Source organism: Kryptolebias marmoratus, linkage group LG15, assembly GCF_001649575.2.
Source record: "Kryptolebias marmoratus isolate JLee-2015 linkage group LG15, ASM164957v2, whole genome shotgun sequence".
NCBI lineage: Eukaryota > Metazoa > Chordata > Actinopteri > Cyprinodontiformes > Rivulidae > Kryptolebias > Kryptolebias marmoratus.
Window position 1 is genome coordinate 31,439,989 of NC_051444.1, and position 25,586 is coordinate 31,465,574.

A 25,586-nucleotide genomic window follows, 5' to 3' on the forward strand; every position below is an offset into this window, starting at 1 on the left:
AATCATCATCATCATCATCATCATCATCTTCAGTTCAAAGACTGTAAAACAAAAAGAGCTGGACTGTTTAGCTGTTTTTTTATTTCATTATTCTAGATTGTTTATATTGTGAAAATAAAAGATCTGAGTTGACAGTTTTAAGGATTTTATTTATGCAAAGGTTAAAGGTCCAGATGAAGTAACGACATCTAGTGGCACAAACTGTAAACACAAAAGGCCCACCGAAACCAGAACAGGATGTCACAGTTTTGAGGTCTTGATGTTTATGTTTTAAATTATGTTGTCCTGTTTTAGATACACCTTGTTTATTACTATGTTTTATCTACATTGTTTGTTTCTGCCAGAGTCTTTTCAATTTATTAAATATTTTTAGTCATTTGTTTTTCAGTTTCCTAGTTAGCCTGGCAGGTAGGTTTTTATTCAAGAGGCTCTAGGAAGAAATCTTTCACCTGCCTGATCCTGTTCCCGAGTCATATGGGGTTCCTCTTTAATGCCAGTTTCTGTGTCTGAGACCGAGGGACCCACTGGATCTCTCTTGGCCAGACCTAGTACTCATTGCCAAGGGTAACATGTTTTTTCCAGCTCCTGTCTATGACGCCTTTTCTCTGCCACATCAAGGTTTAGACACCAAAGGGGTCTCACTGGATTTCTCGCTATCTTATCTGCAAGGATGGGCCCCTGGCCACCCTCCTGAACTGTCACACCTGCCAGGGTGTACCCTGGTTCCACCCACTTGCTCCTGGATCCTTTTGTTGTGCCTGAACACCTACAGCAGTCCTGCTGATGACCTTAGCTCCTAGCTGAAAGCTCCTACAGACTTTTTCATTGAGTTAAAGTTGACTTACTGACTAAACTAATCGATAAAGTCCAGTCAAGTGTCTGTAAGAGAGCTGTAAAAATAAACTAAATTGAATTGATAAGCCGGAACAAACAGATGAGGGAAACAAACAAATGAGGTTTAGTGAATCCTTCTATCTCCAGGTTTAGCAGCTTTCAGATCAGCTGAAACACTTGAAGTTACTGCACAAGTCGAGGTCATGTTCTGACCTGATAAAACCTTTGATCAGCAGAGACACAGAGCAGCAGGTTGGTGTGCTGGAGGGACGAAGTGTCCCTCTCTGAGTGTGTGTGTGTGTGTGTGTGTGTGTGTGTGTGCAGATTAAATGCAGCTCTGCAGCTTGTAGTCCCTCCTCTCCTGCAGCTCTCTCTATATATACACTAACAGAGAGCAGCAGACAGACTTCACTCCACTCCGGCTGCTTCTCAGATCAGTTGCTCAGAGAGTAAGTGTGTTCAGCAGAGAGAGAGAGCAGCAGGGAGATATTCACTCTGAGTGAAGCAGCAACACTTTTCTGAAGCGGGACAGACAGCAGACTGACACATCTCTCCTCTGATGATGGATGACTACACCCTTCCCTTCTGGGTCCACCTGGCCGTTGTGACTGTGATTGTTGGCGGGGCCATGAAGAAGGTCCTAGCGTCCCACCTGAGCGCTGGCCCCACCCTAGTGGCCTGGCTGGGGGCCACAGTTCTGGTCGAGCGCCTGTGGGCATTCTGCCTGCCGGCTCTGCTCTTGCTAGTGCCGTTTGGCCTCGTGTATCTCCTCTACTCACGGTCCAGGACCGGCCCGCCCCCCACCATCCTACCCGCTGAGGGGAAGGCTGTCTTCATCACAGGTAAGATGAGGCTCCACCCTCTCTCTCAGGTGTGCTATGTGCCATAAAAATGAACAGTAATGCAGTTCATTTAACTGCTGCATGTTAGAAGTCTTCGTTTAATTTTTTGTTCATTAATTAAACAAGACATAAAAATAGTTTTAACTGACAGACTTTCAGCTGATCTGAAGCAAGAAAGAGCTTTAAAGATTTCTTTAAATGTTGGTGTTAAACCTTTTAGTTACTGGAAGTTTTGTCTGAAGGTGTTAAACTTGCTAATGGCCTGCAGACGGCTTCATTCAATTTAAAAATCCATAAATCCCGACTGCTTTTTTTTTTTTTTTAAAGTTTTTTGTTTTTTTTTGGTGGTGCTCAGGTTTAATTTCTTTATTATTGCAGAAAGTTTGCAAATCTGTTCAGGGATTTCTGACCTGTTGAAAGTTATTATTTGCTATTATGTGGAGGAAAAGCTGTAAGTTGGATTGGTTGGAGGTCTTTTGAGAAGGTCAAAGCAGAAGTTTTTTAATGTTTTGCAATCACAGAGAAGGTCAAAGGAGGTGAGCTGATCCCACACAGGAAAAAGAGTGTGTCACCTCTCTGTTGGTGCATTATAAGGAATAAACAGTCTGAACAATAGACACCTGCAGTTTGTGTGTGTGTGTGTGTCTCTGTGTGTTGTGTAGTGGGATTCCCCTTCACAATAAAAGTCAGTGTGTTGGGGTACAGCTGCTGTGTGCTTGCTGGTCACATTTAAGTGTTTTGTCCTACTTCTTGCTATCTGAGCAGTGTGGAAACGTGTCTGATAAGAGCTGATTAGTTTATGTGTGTGGGGTGTGTGTGTGTGTGTAAGTGTGGTTGTGTATATGTGGGTGTGTACCTTCACACTGCTGCTGGTGGGTGAGGGGGGATCAGTGGTCTCAGGACTCTTTGTGTTGTAGGTAACAAGATAATCAGATCTACAGATTAATGTGCCATTTAATAACACTCTGGCTTTAGGTAACTGAGCTCTGTTGTAATCTGCATACAAATGCACATACTGTACAATGGAAACTTTCAGCTTTCTGAAAGGAAAATAACAGCCATCTCCATGGAGATGAACAGACTCTCAGCTGCTGTGTTAGGTTACCTGCTGCTTGAACGAGCCATACAAAAGACTCTACCTTCTTTAAAAAGAAAACCTCATGAACTGTCATTATTTTGTTGCAAATGCAAGAATTGGCCTCTTCCCAAGGAGTGATCCTTTTTTTATTTGCTTTTAACCAGAATTAGCTCCCAGTCGTGCTGCAGTGTTTGGTATGCAACTGAAGCCAGGAAGGTAACATCAGTCGTCTCTCCGACCGGCATCTGTCAAATAAAAAAAGCAAAGCGCCTGGAGATAAACGGCTGCTCACAGTAAATTCAATCTCTCCTCCTGAGAAACCGAATACAGTCAAAGATAACAACATGACATCATCAGCTATCAGTCTGGGAGTCAACCCAATCAAGCCCACAAACATTTTCACATACATACACAGTTCTTATCACCTGAGGACAACTGTTTGAAAAAACTATTCAGGGTTTTTCACACAGGCTAAAACAGTTACAAGGTTTTTAGTCGCACCATCAGATTATTTTTCATTTTTATTCCTTTATCTTGTGTTGCTGTTATTGTGTTACCTGTGTTAGCATTCAGACATTTCACATTTCCCCTGGTGAAATGTCACAATGAATGCATTGTGACATTTCACCAGGTGAAATGTGAAATCTATGGAGCTGCTGCTGATTCTAATCAGACTTTTGTTCAATGTTTTGTCCTTCTTATAAAATCAAAATGAATCAATTTTAGATTTAGTCGTTCACTATGAACCTTAACAAAAGAAACACTGCTGTTAGCTTCACATGCTGTCTTCACGTGAATTTAGATGATTATAAATGTATTTTTTTGACCTGAACATTTAAGGCTATAGCCTTGAATGTTTTCTTGGATGTCCAGGTTAAAAAAAAATACATTTATCATCATCTAATTTTACTCATGTAAAGACAGCATATGAAGTTAACAGAAATGTTGCTATTGTTAGGGTTCACTCTTTGTTAAGGTTCTAAAGTGTATTCAAGTAGATTAAAACAAATCTGTTGGCAGCTACCAAGGTGGGTACAAAGTTGGCTAAAGTGGGTACAGTGTGAGCAATGAAATATTATGCACAGCCTGGAACACAATTTTGCAAGCCATGCACACAAAAATAGGCTTTTGAAACCAAGGCCACACGGCTCGCTGCTCACAAACACTCAGTGAGACTTAAACAAAAGATGTGCCTATTTTCTTGCAATTCTACGATGCCAACTAGTCTCTAACAGTCAAAGCTCAGTAAGACACCACCTTTACAAATATGCACATCTGATTTTATCCCTGACTTCTGTGTTTCACGTTTTATCATTCTGTCACTGAGAAAAAAAAAGAAAAATCCATCACATTTCCTAATTATTTTAAATCAGAGCAACACATGTAGGTTTTTAGGTTCTGTACAATGCTCCACCCCTTTTTGGAATAATATATTGCCCCACCTCTTTGAGATCAGTACAATGCTCCGCCCCTTTTTGAGAGGAAAATAAGACCCCTCACTTTTATGTGCTACATAAAACTACAGTTCTGATTTCAAGCTTTTAAATTAACAAATATTATATACACACACACACACACACACACACACACATATATATATTCTTACTGTGTATTTATATATTTCCCAAAATATATATTTCACAACTACAGGTTGAAGAATGTTCTTTCTTCATCTAACTGTCTGAATGACTGATGTGCCATATCCTGATCCATCATGAATCCCCAGAGGGAATGTATTTCTAGCACACATCATTCTTTAAATGATTTTTTATTGTTGTCTGTGAGATGTTAAAGTAACTGTAAACCAAATAAACCATCATTATACCACATGCTAACTAGCGTCTTTCAAAGTAAGTTATCCAGCAGCAAAAGTAGTGTTTTGACTATGGTTTAATATTACTCCAAAATGAGTAAAATCCAGCTTTTTTTACTAAAAATATAATTAACTGATGACTTCCACATAATAAATTTATTTTTGATGAAGGGTTGATGACAAAACAGCTCCCACAATTCACTCTTCAGATCTTCTCTGCAGCCAGTCTGAGGTCACAAATCTCTTCTTCTACACTCCACTGTCTTTAGAGAAGCAAACAAAAGTTGTTTTTTTTTAAATTGTTGTGTAAAATGCAATGCAGGAAAAATGCAGGAAAAACACCAATATTATTTCTAAATTGCCCCCAGGACAGTGACTTGTTTTCACCCAAAAGTGGGCGTGAAGGGGAAGAATTTATACATGCTGCCCCCTGATGGCTGAAAATGTCACAGCAGCCTAATTCTTAAGAACTACACCTGATGCATAAAAACAAGGTCAGAGGAGCAGCGAAGTTCTTCTCAGTATGATCTGAGACAATAAACAGCCACACGTGGCAGCTCTGCTGCCCTGCTTTGTGTGTTTTTATGTTAATGTGCAGCACCAGCTGTCATGACTTTGTGTGCAAACATCCTTAGACTTTGGACAAAGGAGTGGTCCAGGTCTCCTCCCCCACACTCCCTTGATTGTACAGAAACAAATCTAGATTACACAAACATTTGTCACTTTCTTACATTAAATGACAGCAATTAAACACAAACGCCCTCCAACAAGTTGAGATTTGTAAAAGCAAATAATAAAACACTGTGTGGGTGTAAAAACACCATGTCAAGCCACAAAAACACATCAAAAGAAAGAAATCCACACTCTCAGGTGTTACTGAGATGTATTCTCTGTGTTGATTCTGTTTGTTACTGTTTGAGCTTTCATGGTTTCAGGTATTTTAGTTTTGCAACTACTTCATAAAGTAAACAAGTTTCTTTTACTGTGATAAAAAAATAATGAATGATTTCCAGGAAGACGTCTCTAATGTGACATTTACCTCCTACTAATATTAATTTATCAATTATCAAATTTATGTAACTCATGAATCAAATTAGGCAGGCACAGCAGAGCAGTGGTTAGAGCTGTCACCTCCCAGTGAGAATCACCTCCTAGCTTGGGGCCTTTTTTGGTGGAGTTTGCATGTTCTCCTCATGCATGCATGGGTTTACACTGGTTTCCTCCCACAGACCAAAAACATGCATGTTAGGTTCATTGTTAACTCTAAATTGTCCCTAGGTGTGAGTGAGAGTGTGAATGCTTGTTTGTCTCTATGTGTCCGTGTGATGGACTTGGGACCTGTCCATGGTGTCCCCCTCCTCTCACACAGTGACTGCTGAAGGCACCAGCTCCCTGCAACCCAGAAAGGAGAAGCGGGTAAAGAAAATGGATGGATGAATCAAACTGTTGGCACGTCAGTAAAAACAAATCTTTCTGTAAATAGGAAAACCAACCATAAGAAGTCCCAAAAAGGACATACAGGACTGTCTCAGAAAATTAGAATATTGTGATAAAGTTCTTTATTTTCTGTAAAGCAATTAAAAAACATTAAATGTCATACATTCTGGATTCATTACAAATCAACTGAACTATTGCAAGCCTTTTATTGTTTTAATATAGCTGATTATGGCGTACAGCTTAAGAAAACTCAAAAATCCTATCTCAAAATATTAGAATATTTCCTCAGACCAAGTAAAAAAAATTATAACAGCAAAACAAAATCAAACATTTGAAAATGTCCATTAATGCACTCAGTACTTGGTTGGGAATCCTTTTGCACAGATTACTGCATCAATGCGGCGTGGCATGGAGGCAATCAGCCTGTGGCATTGCTAAAGTGTTATGGATGCCCAGGATGCTTTAATAGCGGCCTTTAGCTCATTTGCATTGTTGGGTCTGGTGTCTTTCAGCTTCTTCTTCACAATACCCCACACATTCTCTATGGGGTTCAGGTCAGGGGAATTGGCAGGCCAATCGAGGACAGTAATGCCATGGTCAGTACACCAGTTACTGGTGGTTTTGGCACTGTGGGCAGGTGCCAGATCATGCTGGAAAATGAAATCATCATCTCCATAGAGCTTTTCAGCAGATGGAAGCATGTAGTGCTCTAAAATCTCTTGGTACACAGCTGCATTTACTCTGGACTTGATGAAACACAGTGGACCAACACCAGCAGCTGACATGGCTCCCCAAACCATCGCTGACTGTGGGAACTTCACACTGGATTTCAAGCAACTTGGATTTTGCTCCTCTCCAGCCTTTCTCCAGACTCTGGGGCCTTGACTACCAAATGACATACAAAACTTGCTTTCGTCTGAAAAGAGGACTTTGGACCACTCTGCAACTGTCCAGTGCTTCTTTTCCATAGCCCAAGTCAGACGCTTCTTCCGTTGTCTTGAGTTCAGAAGTGGCTTGACCATGGGAATACGGCTATTGTAGCCCATTCCCCGGACACGTCTGTGAACAGTGGCTTTTGATACCTGGACTCTAGCTTCAGTCCACTGTCTTTGAAGCTCCCCCAAATTCTGGAAGCGGCTCTTCTTCACAATGCTGTTAAGGCTGCGGTCATCTCTCTTGGTTGTGCAGCGTTTCCTGCCACATTTCCCCCTTCCAACAGACTTTTTGTGAATGTGCTTTGAAACTGCACTCTGTGAACAGCCTGNCAGCAATGCCACAGACTGATTGCCTCCATGCCACGCCGCATTGATGCAGTAATCTGTGCAAAAGGATTCCCAACCAAGTACTGAGTGCATTAATGGACATTTTCAAATGTTTGATTTTGTTTTGCTGTTATAATTTTGTTTTTACTTGGTCTGAGGAAATATTCTAATATTTTGAGTAAGGATTTTTGAGTTTTCTTAAGCTGTACGCCATAATCAGCTATATTAAAACAATAAAAGGCTTGCAATATTTCAGTTGATTTGTAATGAATCCAGAATGTATGACATTTCATGTTTTTTAATTGCATTACAGAAAATAAAGAACTTTATCACAATATTCTAATTTTCTGAGACAGTCCTGTACTCAAGCAAGTTCTCTGATCCTGAACCCTGAGACTTACACCATGTTGGAACAGCTTTTCTCACATAAAGTTTTTACAAGTGGCATTTGCTCATATGCAAACATGAGAAAAATGCTGCAGCAGCCCCAGAGACAACTCCCCATGATTTCAGCAGGACCAGTACCTATACATGTCTAAACACAGTCCAAAGGTGTCCCATCCTTGGGACTGATCTCAGGAGAGCAGCTAATATTTAACAGGGCAGAGGGCAGAAAAAACCCTCACTAAACCTCTTAGAGAGCTAATTGATTTGTGCTACAAAGAGGCACATTCTTCACAGGATGGGAGTTGATGTCAGAGGGCACACACTGACCTGGCAGCACTCTGAGGAAACCTCCCTGAGCCAGGCAGAGGGGGGGAGCCGGGTCTGACTACAGACTTCTGAGGACTCAGGCCCCATCCACACTGGAACTGTTTTCATGAATACATAAAAGCATTTTTTTAATTGTTTCAGCCTTGTGTCCCCACAAGAACAAAGTACAAATGAAACCATTGTTTTAGGAACCCCTAAATAATATTTTTCAGAACTGGGTACTAGAGTGACAAAATCTTGAAATATCACCCCTGTGTTTTGACAGTGTCTTAGTTCCAGCACAACCTAACCTACAACCCCAAGCGTGACAGACGTAACAACAATACTGGCAGATTGCACTCTTGTGCTGCAGACACAAGTTTCTCAACTACAGTAAAACTTCATATCCTGTATTACTTCATTGAACAGATAAAACTAATTACCAATAACAGCCTAAAATAAAGCAAAGGAAAAACCCTTTTATTATAACACCAAATATTTTCAGGCCAAAAAGGGTTTTATTATGTTATTGAAACTCTTCAATAACAATTCAAAAAAAATGTTGCAGGGGAAAAAATCTATAATTATACATCAAGTAAACATTTAAAAATGCAGAAAATTAAAATAGTTTTAATAGTCTGACACTGTGTATAAAGAACTTTGATTTGCTTTAAACCCTTCCCTCCATCTGTCCCTCACTGGATACTGGGTCTGAAAAGTATCCATTGTGTCCACATATTTGGATTGACCTGACTCCCAGTCAACACTCACTGTCCTGCACTTTTATGATCTTGTAGTTTAATGTAATATGAAGTTGAAGTTCCACTTTGTAGTCAGTCCACAAAAAGGATTTATATCTTGCTCTGGTATTTGCCACAGTCATCTTTTTCTTCTTGTTTTTACAGTTTAAACCGTAGACTGGATAACATATACAGCCTGTAGCTTGTGTATATATACAATCTAACGACTGCACTTTGAGATCTTGTTCATGAACACCACAAACAGGATCAAAGACAAAGGACAGCCCTGTTGGAGTCTAACCCGCACCGGGATCGTGCTCGACCCAATATAGTTTGTCAGTTGGATCACAGAGCAGAGAGGCTTTCATCTGACAACTTTTGTCTTTTTGTCTGTCACTGAAGTCCTTTCTTGGGTTCATTAGCTGAGCCTTTAACCAAATCTTCCAAGTTGTTACAAAAAGTTTGGAACCTTAATTTTTGACCTAAATCCAGACAATTTCAACAAGTTCAGTAAAAACCTGACAAAAGTCTTGTATTCACATTGAAGCTGGTTTCTTTTTTAAAAAAAATCTGATTGCTTTTACCTTTCCACCTTTTTTTCCCCTTTCTTCCCAAAATCCACTTACGTTCTTCCACCATATTGATTGTTTCATCTATGCATTTTATTTATTTCCATTTTCTGCCTTACCTTGCTTTCTCATGTCTTTTATTCTCAGGTCTTTTTTCCTCGCATTTTATTTCCCTTTCTTCTATTTGATACTTTTCCTCCTTCTGTCTTCCCCCTTCTTTTTATTGAGCGTTGCCAAAAGGCAGAATGATAATGTTTTGTTCTAGATAAATATTTTTGTTGCAGAAAGTAAAAAGTAAGCACTGAATGCACACTGATTAACTTTTGCAGTCTACCAAATTCAGGATGGATGCCTTCCATAATCAACACAAAAATGACTTTAACTTAGCCAGTTTTACAGATACTGAGCTAAAATTTGATAAAATTTTATAGCTGAGAGCCATTCACAACACATACTGGTGACATCTGGAGATTGTGGATAAAATTATTATCAAGGTTTGACCAAAATGGCTACAACTCCGTAATTGTCTTCACAAGATGATTTTTTTTCTAAAAGTTTGTGTGATATGCATTTGTTCAACAAATGCTTGGCTTTTTTTTATCATTTTGGCTTCATCTCTTTGCTGCAGTTCCCAACATTCCTTTCCTCATTAAATTTTTTCTTGTTTTTTCACATTTTTTCTTTTGCAGTTTTAATATTTTCTGGGGGGCTTGTTCTTCCCTCTTTCTGTACCTCTCACTCCCACTTCTTACCTTCCTCCCAGTTACAGTTCATTAGAATTCAGTTTCTTGTAAATACAGAATCAGTTGGTGCTGAAGAGTTTACTTTGGTTCTCTGACTTTTGTTTTCATCATCATTACAAATGAGAATTACTAACTAAAGTGTTGTGTAACATGTTTTTGACACAATAAAAGCTGTTGATGATTATTAGAGCAGAATTTTCAGACTCTCTCTTCGTCACTGTTTCCCAGCAATGAAGCAAAATTGACCTCCGCCTTGCTCCCATCTTGTCTGTGTACACACAAAACTCAGAACAGCCTTTTAGAAAATGTCCATAGTTTGGCAGAAACCTGTCTGAGTTCCTTAATGAAAACATGACTGAAGGCCGCTGTGTCCACTGGTGTGAGGTCAGCAGAAATGTTCTGACCATCTATAGGACTATTTTTATCCTGCGAACCTCACTGCCAGGTCACTGATCACAAACCAGGCATTCACAAATCCCAATATTTCCAACTGGACCACATCATCCAGGTTAACTGCTGAGGAAATGGATTTAAAACAATTCAGAACGTTAGGAAAGGTTTTCTGTGAAAAATTTTGTTTTATAGTTTCATAAAACGCAATAATCTCTCAGTGTGAACTTGAAAAGTTCAGATTCTAATTAAAGCTTTTAAAGACAGAACATTGAATCTCAGAGGAATTCAGATTTATGATTTGGACAAAATGTAACAATGATTTTCCTCATCAACTTCCTCAAGCTTCAGAACATTACATAATCTAAAAACAGCTTTTAACATTCCCCAAAGGCTCAACAATGTGTTTCTCATTTTTGTACTCCCAGGCATGCCAACCAACCCCCACAGAACCCCTTTAAAGATTCTTTAATCTACAAAAGACGTGAAAGGCAAACAATTATTATTATGTCCCGTTTTCCTTTGATTTTATGACTTATTTATAACATATTTCTAAAACTATTTTTCCCATTTTTGGAAAAAAACAAAAACAAAACCTTGAAGTGTAATAATTTTTGTGCATCTCATTTTATTATTGATGAATAAATGTCTTACTTCAGTCCACTATTTCTCATCAAAATGCCCTGGTTCCCCAACATCTGACACAGACCTTGTTGTCATTACTAGGTTTCACAGTCATAAAGCAATCAAAGCTCCTCAGAGGGTGGCCGCACCAGGGTTTGAACCCTGAACCACTAAGGTGACGGAGAATGGCAGGGCTCAGATACTGTGGGACTTCCAGATCCAGACTGACAAACAGGTGATGACTAACCAACCAGACGTGATAGATAAGACACAGAAGAAAGCAGTGGTAATAGATGTAGCAGTTCCAAGAGACTGTAACATCAAAAAGAAGGAGCACGGAGCTCAAGAAATACCAAGGGCTGAAAGAGGAAATAGAGAAGTTCTGGAAAGTCAAGGCCTCAATAGTACCAGTGGTCATCAGAGCACTCAGTGCTGTGACCCCCAAACTGGAAGAGTGGCTCCAACAGATCCCAAAAACAACCCCAGAGATCTCTGTCCAGAAGAGCACAGTCCTAGGAACAGCTAAGATACTGCATAGAACCATCAAGCTCTCAGGCTCTCCGAGCTTGAAGTGAAAGTGGAACCGCCCATGTGGAACAAATAGGGTGAGATGGGTCTTGGTTTTTTTTTTTTTTTTAGAAAGAAGTAATAAGTTCATAGTAGTGCCTAAATTTGGGCTGAGTAAAGTCCTTCTGCAGTGATTTATCATTCATGTGCCCTCCTCCCCAAACCCTATTGAATAGTCTAATCCACTAGTCCTCAAAAGGGAGTAGATGTACCCAAGGGGGTACTTCTAGGCATTCCAGAGGGTCATTTAAATTTTTTAAAAGTCTATTGAAAATTAGCATCCATGCATAAATACTCTAAAATAGTTATATATTAAAACTTTCAATAAAAAGACCAATAATTTCATTTAAAAACAATAGACTATTTGTATTCATTATTCCAAATCTAAAAAAATCTGATACACCCTCATATGAAGGTGGTTTGAACCGAACAGGCAATCACTGTTACCTCTGCTTTGAAAACATAAGGAAAAGAAGCAGCAATGCTGCTGAAAACAGTTAGACAAGTGCCAAAGAAATATATTATTTAAATGTAAAAATATATTTAGGCAAAATAAATTTAATTATGTTTTATTTTTTTGAAAGAAATGTTTATCTGTAATTTTATGGTTTCAAATAAATAAAAAAAGTATTTTTTAAATCCCACCCAAAAAGGCCACTGATGGTTTTTTTCTTTTAGTTGAAAAGTTGAATAAATCAGTCACTGATGGCACAGCTGTGTTTTACATCTCCTTTTTAAAACACATTCTTTGTGCTGGTTAGAGGGAACATCACTGAAGTAAGGCTGTGAACCACTGGTCTAATCTGTATGAGGAGGTGGAGCTGCAGATGTTACTGCTGGCCTTCACCCAAACACAGATGTGTGGTTCTGACCTCGTTCAGTCTCAGAGCTCGTCTATCTTTGCACAGAACAATATTTATTTTTTCATCCATGGGGCCCTTGGGAGCCTTGGCCCCATTAAGTAATGGTGCTCCTCCTCAGCATCAGATACCAGATAAGGCTGCTGCATGTTGAGCTGCGACCCCGAGCTGTCGACCTCATTGAGATTAATCTTCTGCTTTAGCAGTCGGTGTGTGTGAAAGTGGACTCCTCACCTCTGCTTACCCTGTGGGTGAAAACAGAATGTGGGACAGAGTCTGGCTCTTCGGGCTGAGACTCTATTGCAACCAATCAGCTCCTCCAAAGATACAAGCTCACAACTGAAAACTGCATCAACATCAGTCCTATTTTTGCAAATACACTGCCACCTCAATAGGCAAAATACACTACTCCTGATTGAGCCACAGGTTTAGATGTTTTTTGTTTGGGGTTTTTCCAAATCTTGGAGGAGTAGTGAACTAAAAGATTTTGACAGAAATGGAAGAATAATGTGCAAATGAGAGCAAATGAACTTTTAAATTGTCTAAAATTTTCAAATCTTTTGAATCTAATTCTTCCTATTCCCACAATTCTTTATGGCACATATACAAATTAAACATTAAAACAGATATTTTTTCTTCTTTAATCCAGTGTGTCTCTCACTTCTATAGGAATTATGGTTTTATCTCAAATCCACCGAGAATACAGAAAGTGCACACCCAAGCTTCCACAGATTTCAGTTATATTTTGGCTCAAAATATATTCTTCAAATCTAGAAATGAAGCACCTTTTTAACTTGTCTTACCTGCGACATAAAACATTGCGTAAACATAAAATTCAAAGTCTTCTGCTGCTCACAGTTCAAGAATTTTAATCCTCATATGAACTGCAGGTCAAATGGACACAAAGTTACAAGGGCTTCTCATCCTCTCTTTAGTTATGAGGTCTTCAGGAGGGTTAAAGCTAGGACTTATAGTTTTTGCACAGTCACTGTTTGTTTGATCCCTACCTTCAGTCTGTTTCTATCTGCCTCTCATGAACTTACCAGTCAGGGAGTGACAGGCACAGGTGCATAGTTACCTTGGTGACCATATAAAGCCACTGGCAACAGCTGCAACACTTTTTTTTATCTTGGTTCTTTTTACACTTCTACAGTTCATACATCAAAATGTCACCATTTTCCCTGAGCTAAGAGTCATACAAAGTTGAGCTGGAATTTTAAGCAGCACTGCATTGGACCCTTCAGTGATTCTGCAGAAATATTCAAGCTTATTTATAAAATCCTCATGAGTCATTTATAAACTAAAAATATTATTTGCATCCTTACATTAATGTCTGACCTGAAAAATCTTCAGTAGACCTTCACATGTTGCATCCAGAAGTTTTTAGACACATGATAAAGTTGTAAAAACACACATCCGGTTTATCTCTTTTTCTGTCAGGTCTGAACAGATCTAACAGAAGAAAAAAAAAACCTGACTCCCCCTTGCTAACGTTCCTTTGTTATTAGCTGCTTTCAACAGCTCAAAATAACCTGCCAGGTGAACTCATGTCATGGTGTTTCTGCAGCATGGAGCTGAGTTGTGGCATTTATTTCACTCTCACTCAGAGGCTCATTTCTCAGGAAATGGCATGCGGGATGCTGGAAATCCTCCAAGGACACGGGAGACGCAGCGTGCCAACACCTCCACGCTCTTGCCAGCAGAGCTCATTCAGACACCCGCCACACAAAAGGAACAAACAGAACAGAGAGTTCTGCCGCAGTACAGGTGGTAAGAGCAGGGAGTACAAGACAGATCCCTAAGGCAGCTGTTTGACTTTGCAGTCCTCCAAGGAAAACATATTTGGGTGTGTGAACATGAGCGCTCACTGCAGTTAGTTTCTGTCAAACTTTTATTAGACATGTCTGAAGACACAGAGGACACCATGCTCTGCTCAGGGGGGAGGATACAACATTTACCCAGTCAAGTGCACAAACTCTGCACCACCTGCCTTATCAAGATCTAAAATTAACTAAAGGTCCTAAAAAACTAAAGGATGTCAGGTGTGATCTCTGGATTCTTACCAACAAAAAGTGTTTTCTGATTGGCAGATATTTTCCAGCAAACCTGCCATTATATTCAAATAAACCAAGTCATTTGTTGAAGCCTTTAAGCATTAATACAACTCACTTTCCTGTAAAGTTCCAACTTAACCCATCCATTGTGTTTCTGTCAGGTTTGCCCATTTTAGAAGTTTTCTTTCTGAAAAAAGGTTCTTCATTTCGTCTGATGAACATGAGAGTATATGACTTTGTCCACAGACAATGTCTGAACAAAGTAAACATGGGAGACATTAGGAGCAGTTTGTGTATATGTAAAAAAAAGTTAAGTTTCAGCCTTCCATCCACACAAAAATAATGTTTCAGGAACCCCTAAACAGTATTTTATGAAAGTGAAAAAAATCTTGAATTCCATCTTTGTGTTTTGTGTTGATGACCTAAACGAAAACAAATTCACAGACTGACCTCTAATCTAACCTACGACCCCAAGCATGACAGATGTAACAATACCAATGACAGATCACATGTTTGAGTTTTTGCTGCAGATGCTAGTTTCTCAACTACAATCATTTTTTTAGATCCAATATTATGTGAATGAACAGACAAGACCGCTTAACAATGACAGCCTTAAATTGAGCAGAGCAAAAAAAAACAACAAAAAAACAAATATACACCAAATAATCTCAGGAGAAAAAGGCTCTTTTTACTTACTGAACTGTCAACACTACAAAATAAATAAATAAATAAATAAATAAATACATGAATAAATAAATAAAATGTTGCAGAAAAACTACAATATCCAACAGGTAAACTTAAAAAAAACATATGGTAATAGTTTTAAAAGACACTGTGTATAAAGAATTTAGCCTGATTTGTTTTGAACATTGTGAGAAAAACCCTTCCTTCCATCTGTCCCTCTCTGGATAATGGGCCTGAAATGTCCATTATGTCCACATATTTGGACTGACCCGACTCTTAGTCAACACTCACTGTCCTAAACTTTTGTTGTATTCTATGAAGTAGAAGTTCCACTTTGATGTCAGTCCACAAAAAGGATTTTATTCTTGCTCTGGTATTCACAACCTTTGTCTTTTTCTTGTATTTACAGATTGGATTTTATAGTTTTAAGTTTTATGTACATGTTCCACATTTTTTATTTCTTTTTGGTGTATTTCAGAGTTACAGCGGCATTACACAGTTACTGCATAAATTTGGTGTACTTTTCTGTTTCCATGTAAATGAAAACATAACTAGAAAGAGTGCCATGTTTTCAAGAATAATTTTAGAAATGACAAGTAGAAAGATTGTTATGAAAAATATAAAAAATGTGTGGTCCAGGCCTTGGCCAGGTTTGTGCTTACAGTTTATTTGTTAGCTTTACAATAAATGCGGTAAAAGTTTCATTGGATGAGAGAAACCACAGTAAGTTTTATTCCAAACATCCTGCCTGTCTCGCTGCAGGTTGTGACTCCGGCTTTGGCCATGCTGCAGCAAAGCATTTGGACTTTCTGGGTTTCGAGGTGTTTGCCACAGTGATGGACCTGACAGGAGACGGAGCCAGAGAGCTGCAGAGAACCTGCTCATCTCGTCTCACCATCCTCCAGGTGGACATTACTCAGCCCCAGCAGGTGCAGCAGGCACTACTGGACACCAAGGCCAAGCTAGGTCTGAGAGGTAAAATCTGCTGTTCACTTTCATAAACATGTAAAAGAGAAAAGAGTTGAAACATCAAGCAAGTATCCAGATAATGAAACAATAAAGCATGTCATAGTTTTTTGTACTATCAAATACAGAACAAAGATCATAATTAAGATCATCTTATGTTGATAAAGGATGGAGTTGTAGCTGTTTTGGTGAAACCTTGAAAATTACATTATGTTATCCCATGCAATATTGTGCACTCCTGCACTCAGAGTATCTGATATGCATGACTCTCAGCAACTACCATGTCAAAGTTTAGCTCAATCTCTGTAAAATTAACTGAGTTGCAGCATTCAATTATTAATTTCTGCAAGTTTCATTAAAATCTATTCAGTGCTTCATGAGATATTTTGTTAACAGACAACTACATGAGCTCACGTTCAGACACAGACAAAAACATTATTTAACCATTATCAACGTTATGTGCAAAACTCCTGATGAGTTTCTGTTTAATTGGCTTCCAAACAGACACAACCTGTTCTTTCTTTAATTAAATCTTAGAAAACTACCACAGATAAGCCACTCTGACAGACTGAACAGAATAGGAATGTTCACCCAGCAGCCTTCTAGGAAACCAGATAACTGTTCTGGGACCAGTTTCAGAGGTGTGTGTGTGTATGTGTGTGTAGGGGTGGGAGGTGGGTGTCGGGTTGTGTCCTGTTTCACTCCAGGGTCCAGAGTCTCCAGAGTCTCTATGATTGGCTGAGCCCTGCAGCTCCCACCGGCTTCATAATTACACAGCTCAAAGTGCTGGCTGCACCTCACGGTCATTCAGGGATACACGGCTTGTGTGTGTGAGCGTGTGTGTGTGTGTGTGTGTGTGTAATAAAAGAATTGAAGGGAAAGGTCACAAACAGTCTCTGGAACAGCCTTTGTGTGTTTCACATCTTGTGGGGACATTCATCAGTATTTAGTCACATTGAGGTGACTCTTCTCACTTCTGGGGACAAAGATCAGAAGTCTTTGTCACATGCCTCAATAAAGTTTAACACAGTGTGGTTTGATGTTGTGTGAAGTTTGCAGGAAAATAAATCTAGAACGTATTCTGACCTCCTACTCTTAGTGACAGTTCGTGGAATATTCTGCAGAGGTATTTTACTCTTCAGTTACATAAGAAGTTCAGATTCTTTGTTGTGGCTGCAGACTGGGGTCTGCTGTGTCCTCTTGTCCCAAAATGTCCTAAGACATGTTTCACAGCAGAGACTTTTACTTGTTTGTATAATTTTCCGTAGAGGAATGTTCCATCTCAGTGATGGTGGAACAGACCAGAAAGGTAAAACCAAAACCACAAAGTAACGAAGGAAATGTTGAGGATGATGTATTAAACGTTTGTAGTAAGAAAATCTGCCACAAGAGTTTGAGGGTTTAACATATTAGGACATAAAAATCTGTGCCCTTATCAAGAGTAAAATTAGATAAACGCAGGGATACCAACTGTGAGCATGGTGGTGGAGGGCTGAAAGTTTGGGCTCCTTGCAGTCATTAAGCTGACCATGAGCTCCTCAGTAGATCAAAAGATTCTGGAGTCAAATGTGAGACAGTCTGTAAGGCAGTGTATCATTTTGGTTGTATTTATGGTAAAACCTGCTGAAATTATAAAGTCATTTGTCCCTATACATCAAACCTGAAAGTTAAAAGAAGCTGTACTTTCATTTTACCATAATTATTCACTGGATTTGAGATTATTTAAAGTCTTTGTCATTGGTCACAGAGCTTTTTTTCACAGCAGTCAGTTGTGTGTGGGAGGCAGCTGGTAAAGGGAGGGGGCTCAGATATATAGCTCTTAGCTGACTGGTTCTTCTTTAACATAATGATAACGTTTTCAGACACATAGGCAATCTGTCTGAGATGTTTACATTTTGTCCTCTGGGTTATAAGTCATCAGCTCAAACCTAAACACATATCTCGCTGCCTCCCGAAACAAAGACTGGAATTCTGGGTCAGTCACCTCAGACCAGGACGGGTGAGGCTTGTTTACACTAGCAGACAGAAGAGGGAGGGTAAACCTCTGGCTAGACTGCTGCTGAGCATGTTAGTGATGTGAATATGGTCTTAAGCACTTTGGATCGCCTTGCTGCTGGAAAGTGCTATATAAATAAATTTCACTTCACTTATCTGCACAGAGCGACAATGCAGATGTTACGTAAACCCTCTGAGAGCTTGAGCAGGTTTCAACATGTGAAGCCAACACAAAAGTCTGGAGAGTTAGACTAGAACTGACAGACCCCCAGTAAAATACTCTTCACAGCTTCACCACCAAAGGACAGGGGGAAATGAACTCAAGTTCAAAAAGTAAAAGCTCTGCAGGCAGATTCTTAATGTACTGTAACAATTAACAGCACTTTTCCTCCACAGATAGAAACATAAAAGTACAGTGCTGTTTTCATTTAATGAATTAAATTTATATTTATCAAATTACCATAATAAGTAAAATCATTATTTCAAATCAGAATTTTGTATTTACTCATTATATTGGCTGATATTAACATTTGTTTGATGATGTGAAACATGAAACATGATCTGAAAATGTAAGTGTGGCAAAAAAAAGTAAAAATTTAAGAAAGCTGTAAAAAGGGTGAATATTTTTTTCAAAGAACTGTATTTACAACTTTTTATAATTGTGTCAACATACTTCAGTTTCTGATGTGTGTGTGTGTGTTTGTGTCTGCAGGACTGTGGGGTCTGGTCAACAATGCAGGAGTGTGCGTGAACTTCGGAGAGGCAGAGCTGTCGCTGATGTCCAACTTCCGGGGCTGCATGGAGGTCAACTTCTTCGGCACAGTGTGTGTCACCAAGAGCTTCCTGCCGCTGGTGCGACAGGCCAAAGGACGCATCGTCACTATCTCCAGCCCAGCTGGTGTGTACCACACACACACAGCCAGAAATCCAAACCAGCCCTTTCAGAACCTCTCACCTACCAAAGCAAACAACCCGAGCTGCTGCTGTTCATATATCTCCAACACAAACTTGTACAGTGGGCCCAAACAAACTAAATCAATCACGATCACAAAACTTTATCCAACACACACAGAAAAGAAAGATCTTTCCTGGAATTTTGGATCTAGGTGCCCTAAAATTCAGTGAGTTCAACTATCTGAGACTCTTGTTCATGAGTGATGGTAGTAAGCAGCAGGAGATGGCTGAGTAATTTGATGGATCAGGGCCTCGTCTGCAGTAATGAGGGCTTTGCTTCAGTTTGTCATGGTGAAGAAGGAGCTGAGTCAATACACAAAGCTCTGGATTTAGCGTCTGTCTACCTTCCAGCCCGCACCTATTATGATGAGGTATGGCTCATGACTGAAAAAACATGATCCTGGGTAGACGCGACTAAAATGAGTTTCCTCTACACGGCTTGGTTTTACTTTTTTTCCTGCAGCCAGACTTTCCTATATTTTTTTAAACTGGTGGGGATCAGCAGTTCTAAAGACTTTCTGAAAGTCTTTCAGAGTTTTTCTTTTTACTTTGGTTGTTTTTTCACCCAGTTTCAGTCCTTCTGTCTGAACATTTTCAGTATAATGGTTTTAACTTTGACCTCATTCAGACATAAAAATGTTCCCAAACTCAAGGGATTGGGTGGATATACCAGACAACAAAAAACTAAATTAAGTTGGATCTTTAGTCTCTTTATTTATTTAGTTCAATTCATTTTATTTATATTGTGTCTATTCACAACAAAAATAAATAAAATTTAAAATAATAACACAGCAAAGATAACAAGTCAGGCTTAATCCGATTACAGTCAATTCAATCCATCTATAATACAAAACATTTAAATACAACACTTTATGAAATGCCAGTTAATACAACTTCAGAAAGCAGAAATCTCTGCCTCCCATTCTATTCTTAAAAACTCTAGGAACCACAAGTACACCTGCAGTCTGAGAGCAAAATGCTCTGTTAGAAAAATATGGAACAAGAATATTTTTAATGTAAGATGGAGCTTGGTTGTTGAGAGATTTGTATGTTAGAAGGGAGATTTTAAATTCTCTTCTGAATCTGACAGAGAGCTAATGGAGAAAGGTGAATATTTAGTAGATTCACCTAAAAAAACAGGAACAAACTGTGCCCTTGTGACTAGATGCTGGTAACAAAGAGCCCCAAAGATACACAACTTGTGCAGCCCACGTGGTTTTTCCAGTCCAGTCTGTTCTCTCTGACAACATCAGGACCCCTGATGTTCAAAAGCAACACAAAGGTAGCCTTCATTTTCAGCTGTTCGAGCTGTTCAGTGTGCTGTGGTCCTGCAGACATGGCAGGACACATGATATCTGATAGTGCACCTTATTGTTTCTCCCATCTGAAATCACCGAAAGGCAACATTTTATCAACCAAACCACAAAGGTTTTTGTACACATGGGCACAAAAGCAACTGCATATAAAACTACAATCTTACAGCATTTCTTGAAACAGTCAATAAAAGAGTCATTATCACTTTTATCGGATCCAATATTTCTCATTTAGAGGCCAGGGGCTTTTAGCTGAATCTCATGGATCTTGTCACAGATTGAAGCTGCTTAGGTACTAACAAGACAGCAGTTAGTATCACTGATCCTGTTGTAGAGAGTTTTACTTGTGTACATAACAGCAAACAAGGTCACTGGTCAGTCTGAGCGTGATGTGACGATAGTGCTCTGTGTTTCTAGGTGACCAGCCGTTCCCATGCCTGGCAGCGTACGGAGCATCCAAAGCAGCTCTCAACCTCTTCACTGACACTCTGCGGCATGAGCTAGAGCCCTGGGGAGTCCACGTGTCCACCATCCTGCCATCCTCGTACAAAACAGGTAAACCCCACCCCCAGCCCGCCCTCGCCTGTTCAATCACAACACAGTACAGACAGTACACCTGCACGAACCAGTGAGTGTAGAGTTGTACAAATAAAAAAGAAACTGAAGAAAGAACTGAGTGGGAAGGAGCTCCCCCTGCTGGTCATCACCTAACACTACAACAGAAAGTTCATCATCTGACTGGAGTATTAATTTCCAGTAAATTTATTGCCCCCATGGCCACCACATGGTGACACCACTACTGTTAGAGCAGTTTGGTAAAACACAGCATTCTTTGTGAGGTTTAGTTCAGAATAACACAAAATGTCACAAGGAAACTAAAAGATTTCTCAGAAATGTTGAAAGGTATCAGTGCAGCTCCCATCTGAAACTAACATCTCTCAACCTCCTTCTTTAAAGCTTAATAAAAATTTTGATTTGATAAAACACAAAGTCTGGAATTATACAAGATTTATGATGGTGGCCATGATGGAAGCATAGAAGAAAAGCCTGCTGGGTATAATAATAATAAAAAAACAGGGACTTGGAGTTACTGGTTGCTATAGTGATTCCCATCTTTTTGATAAGCAGAAAGAGAAGGGGCAGCACACAGCAACATTTTAGGCAGAAACAGACTGAAAAGTAAGCCTCAAACAAACAATGGTTGTGTGAAAATTATAAATCATATTAAAAACATTCTTGACCTGGGAGAGGCAAAAGGTTGTGCTGGTCACATGTGTTTATTTTCTGCAGTGTTTTATGTAGAAGATATGACAAGTTAAAAAGAGTCTTCATTTGCAGTTTTGAAGAGAACTTTGTCAGTTACAATGGAAGTCAATGAGAGTTCAGATGTGTGCACTCTGCACTCTGGGGAGGTTTGAGAGAAATATGTCATACAGCAGTGACGGACACACTGAGTGAAAAAACTGTATTTTCATGTACAAACATAATAACTGAAAAGGTTGTGGGAGCAAAAAGAGTTTGTTTGCAAAATTTTCAAAGTTTAGACAGCTCAAAGATAAGTGTGTGGCATCACCACACTCCAAGTTAAACATTCTGTGGTAAAATATAAAAAAAATTATCAAACTTAAACGGTAATTGTGTAACAACCATCAAAGATATCAAAATGCCAGTTCAGTCATGGAAAGTCCAACTTTCTGTGACCAGTTTAAACTCTTAATGCTGTTTTTGCTGTAAAGTATTTATTTCTAAGCTTAAGAGTTCCAAACTGAGTTGGCTTTTACCACTCATTTCAACTCAATCGCATTGTTGTCTTTTTCTTAGGTCCTTGTTAATTTCATCTCAGCTGCATGATATGCTGCCACCAAAAGTCACAGCACATTAGTCCTGACAAAGCCCATGTCTATTTTGTTTTTTTCCAAAATTGTGGGAGAAGTAGCAAAACTCAAAAACAGAAAATCAAAGAAACATTAATGAACTACTGCAATGGGAGTGAAATAAAAAAGTAAGTAAGCGGTTAGGATTTAGAAGAGGTGCTTATTGAAATATTCCCAGGTAATATAAGCTTGTAGAGTTAGGTCTGACAGGACATGAGTTCTTCAGGATTTTAAGTGATAAGTGCAGACTTTAAACATCAGGATTGCTTGTTGGGTTTAGGATGTTGACCTTCTGGTTGGCATAGTAACACTGACTTCTACTGTCTTCAGGTCACTCAAGTAACCAAACCTACTGGGAGCAGCAGCACAAGCAGCTGCTACAAAGTCTGTCCCCAGCACTGCTTGACGAATATGGTGAGGACTACATGGCCGAGACCAGAGACCTGTTTCAGAGCTTCGCCAAACAGGCTAACCCGGACCTCAGCCCGGTCATCAACACCATCATCCAGGCGCTACTGGTGCCACAGCCGCAGGCACATTACTACGCCGGCCCCGGTGTTGGCCTCATGTACTTCATCCACAGCTACTGCCCATTCAGTGTCAGCAACCGCTTCCTCCAGAATCTCTTTCTGAAGAAGAAGTTAATGCCACGTGCACTGAGGAAGCAGTCAGATCTGGAGATAAGCCTCGGCCTCCAACAGCTCTACAACAACAACAACAATGAGGAAAAGCTGCAGCAGTTGTGAAACTGTAAACTGTCAACCTGCAGATAGAGGACCACTTCTGTAACTCACTTATAGAGTCATATCCTGTTCTTCTGTTTGTTCTTTAACTGTCGAAGGGATCATAGTGATGCACCCAAATGTCTGACTCCGTCCACACAGAGTGAGGAATGACCTGGAGTTCAGGGAGCAGGGTCTGGTAGAGGTAGGGAAGCAGCCACAGGTTGCTGCACAAACACACTGACTTCATGTGCCTTCATCACACAGAGACCTGAATGATTCATAGCAGCAGCATCTGTTTGTCCCCATGAGTTAAACGCGTGCTTAAAGGAACTGCTTTAAATTTTTCCAGTTTAGGCTTTATCTCCCACTCATGTCAGATTTATCTTCACTTTATCAGATTTTAACCAGTCACACTTCAACCCCTCTGTGAGGACAGAAATAAATGACCTCAGGTGATTAGTATGAGCACCGGGCTTCAGAGCAGGTTCAGAGCCAGAGGCTCTTCTCAAACCCAAGCAATATGACAGACATTTTTTTTTGGACATCAGAAAAACATATTCTAATAGATTTAGTTACATGGATACCCATCTCAGAACAAAGCAAGACCATCCTACTGATATCAGCCCATGTGTTGTGTGCAGCCTCAGTCTGAGCCATCAGCTTTACTTTGACGTCAAACACAGATCTAACTCTGACCTGACACTGATCGGACTGCTGCTGCTCACTGTGGCTGAACTTCGGCCAAAAGCAATTCGCAGAAAACCCAATCTGAGTGTTGAGTCTGGGTCAAACCTGGATCACACCTTAGACTGGGACACCTCACAGGCTCTCAAATATAATCACAGTTTTACTCAAATATCTTACAAAATTTCTGAGAGCTGAAAGAAAGAAACTGTTCACTCCATTTAACAAAAGACAAGAAAATGTTTTTTGTTAAATAAATGAGCTGTTTGATGATGTCAAAAAAAGACTGTGGCTCATAAAAAACATTTTTATGAATCCCATTTCACTCCAGCAGTTTGAAGAATCTTAAGCAGCACATTATTATTCACTAAACCTAAATCAGAAAATCACTGATCAATTTTTTATACCAATCAGAAAATATAAAACACACCACATGAATGTCTGCAGAGTCTTTGGCCTTCAGTTGAACTCCATCTTTGTAAAACAAGAACAGACTCCACTCGTCTTGGCAGTCAGGAGTGATGAAACAAGCGCACCCGGCAGCTTTGATTTCTCTGATACACCTGTGATCTGCAGACAATTTCACGTCGCAACTACTCAGAATCATTTCAAAATAAAAGTACACACTCAGTTTGCGATCTGGTTTGTTTTAAATTCGCAGAAATAAGTTTTTAACTTTATATATTGATTTTCAAATAAAAAGTCTGCTTTATCAGAGACAGAATTATTCATCAGGCTTCTTGTTTAAACTTAACCTTCAAAATAAAGTTACCAAAATGTTTAACTGCTGCTAAACCCCAATGTTTTTGGAACTTTATTTAACTTTATTATAACGTTTAATTACCCTGTGTGTGTTTTGCTACTGTAGTAAGAACAACTTTCTACACTCAAAAAGATTACAGAGGCTTATGTTTGATTGACTGAATAGAAATCATTTTAATCTGTTTATTCAAAGCATTCTTTTAAATTTTGACTAATAAAAATGTGCCTCAGTTTCATGTGTTTTCAGTGTAACATTCACAACAAAATGTCCCATTAGTGTGAAGAACCTTTTACTGTTTGTTGGATTCAGAAAAATAAATGTTTTTTTTTTATCTGAATGTGTTTAGGTTTAAATCAAAACACAAAGTTAATAACACTTTTATTTTGTTCAGTTCTTTTGAATCCAACAGAATTCAATGTAAAAATTTTATTCCATCATATTTAGTAGCAGGCCTTGTACAATGCACTGGAGTGTAGATACGGCGTATGTGTGTGTGTGCTGTCTAAGGTCTGTTGAAGCGAACCGTGATGTTCTCTTTCAGTTTGTTTCAAACCACCTTTGGTTTTGAATCAAACTATTTATGGCATATTTTTTTCTTGTACTATCATTTAAACTGTGAATTTTGTATAAAAATGAAAAAATGGATACAAAAATGTATGTACAGTGTTCACTTTGTTCATACCTTGGTAGAAATAAAGTTGACTTTTTCAGACTTTCAGACTTTTTTTTAAATCAAACTCTTGAACATATTTCATAAGAGAACAGAGCAAAGAAACAGCAGCAACCTGCCTCCCAGCAAGAAGGTCGCAGGTTCTCCTCCCACCTGGGGCCTTTAAGGGTGGGGTTTACATGTTCTCCCTGTGCAAACGTGGATGTTTTCCAGGTAGTTTTCTCCCACAGACCAAAAAAGTGCTGTGTAGTAGAAGGCCTTGTATTTATTTCTCAATCCATGTATCATTCGTTCTTTCCATTTTCAATTGACAATCAAAAGTCAAATAATGAAAAACAGACTGGTTATTTAGTTTTTTATTATTACACAAAAAACGAAAAAACGCCTGATTTTTCATATTTCACTTTTAGGTTAAGATCGGAAACACAAAATCAAAAAACGGGCAGCAGGAC

General features: G+C 39.2%; 1 protein-coding gene across 1 annotated transcript; it reads left to right on the plus strand.

The window, feature by feature from the left end:
• The first annotated feature begins 1,234 nt into the window (after nucleotides 1-1,234).
• hsd11b2 (hydroxysteroid (11-beta) dehydrogenase 2) lies at nucleotides 1,235-25,177 on the plus strand. The gene is made up of 5 exons (XM_017436442.3): nucleotides 1,235-1,676; nucleotides 15,953-16,165; nucleotides 18,864-19,049; nucleotides 20,836-20,973; nucleotides 22,623-25,177. The coding sequence occupies exons 1-5, from the start codon at nucleotides 1,394-1,396 to the stop codon at nucleotides 23,036-23,038; spliced, it is 1,236 nt and encodes a 411-aa protein (XP_017291931.1). The 5' UTR covers nucleotides 1,235-1,393; the 3' UTR covers nucleotides 23,039-25,177.
• The last annotated feature ends 409 nt before the right edge of the window (nucleotides 25,178-25,586 follow it).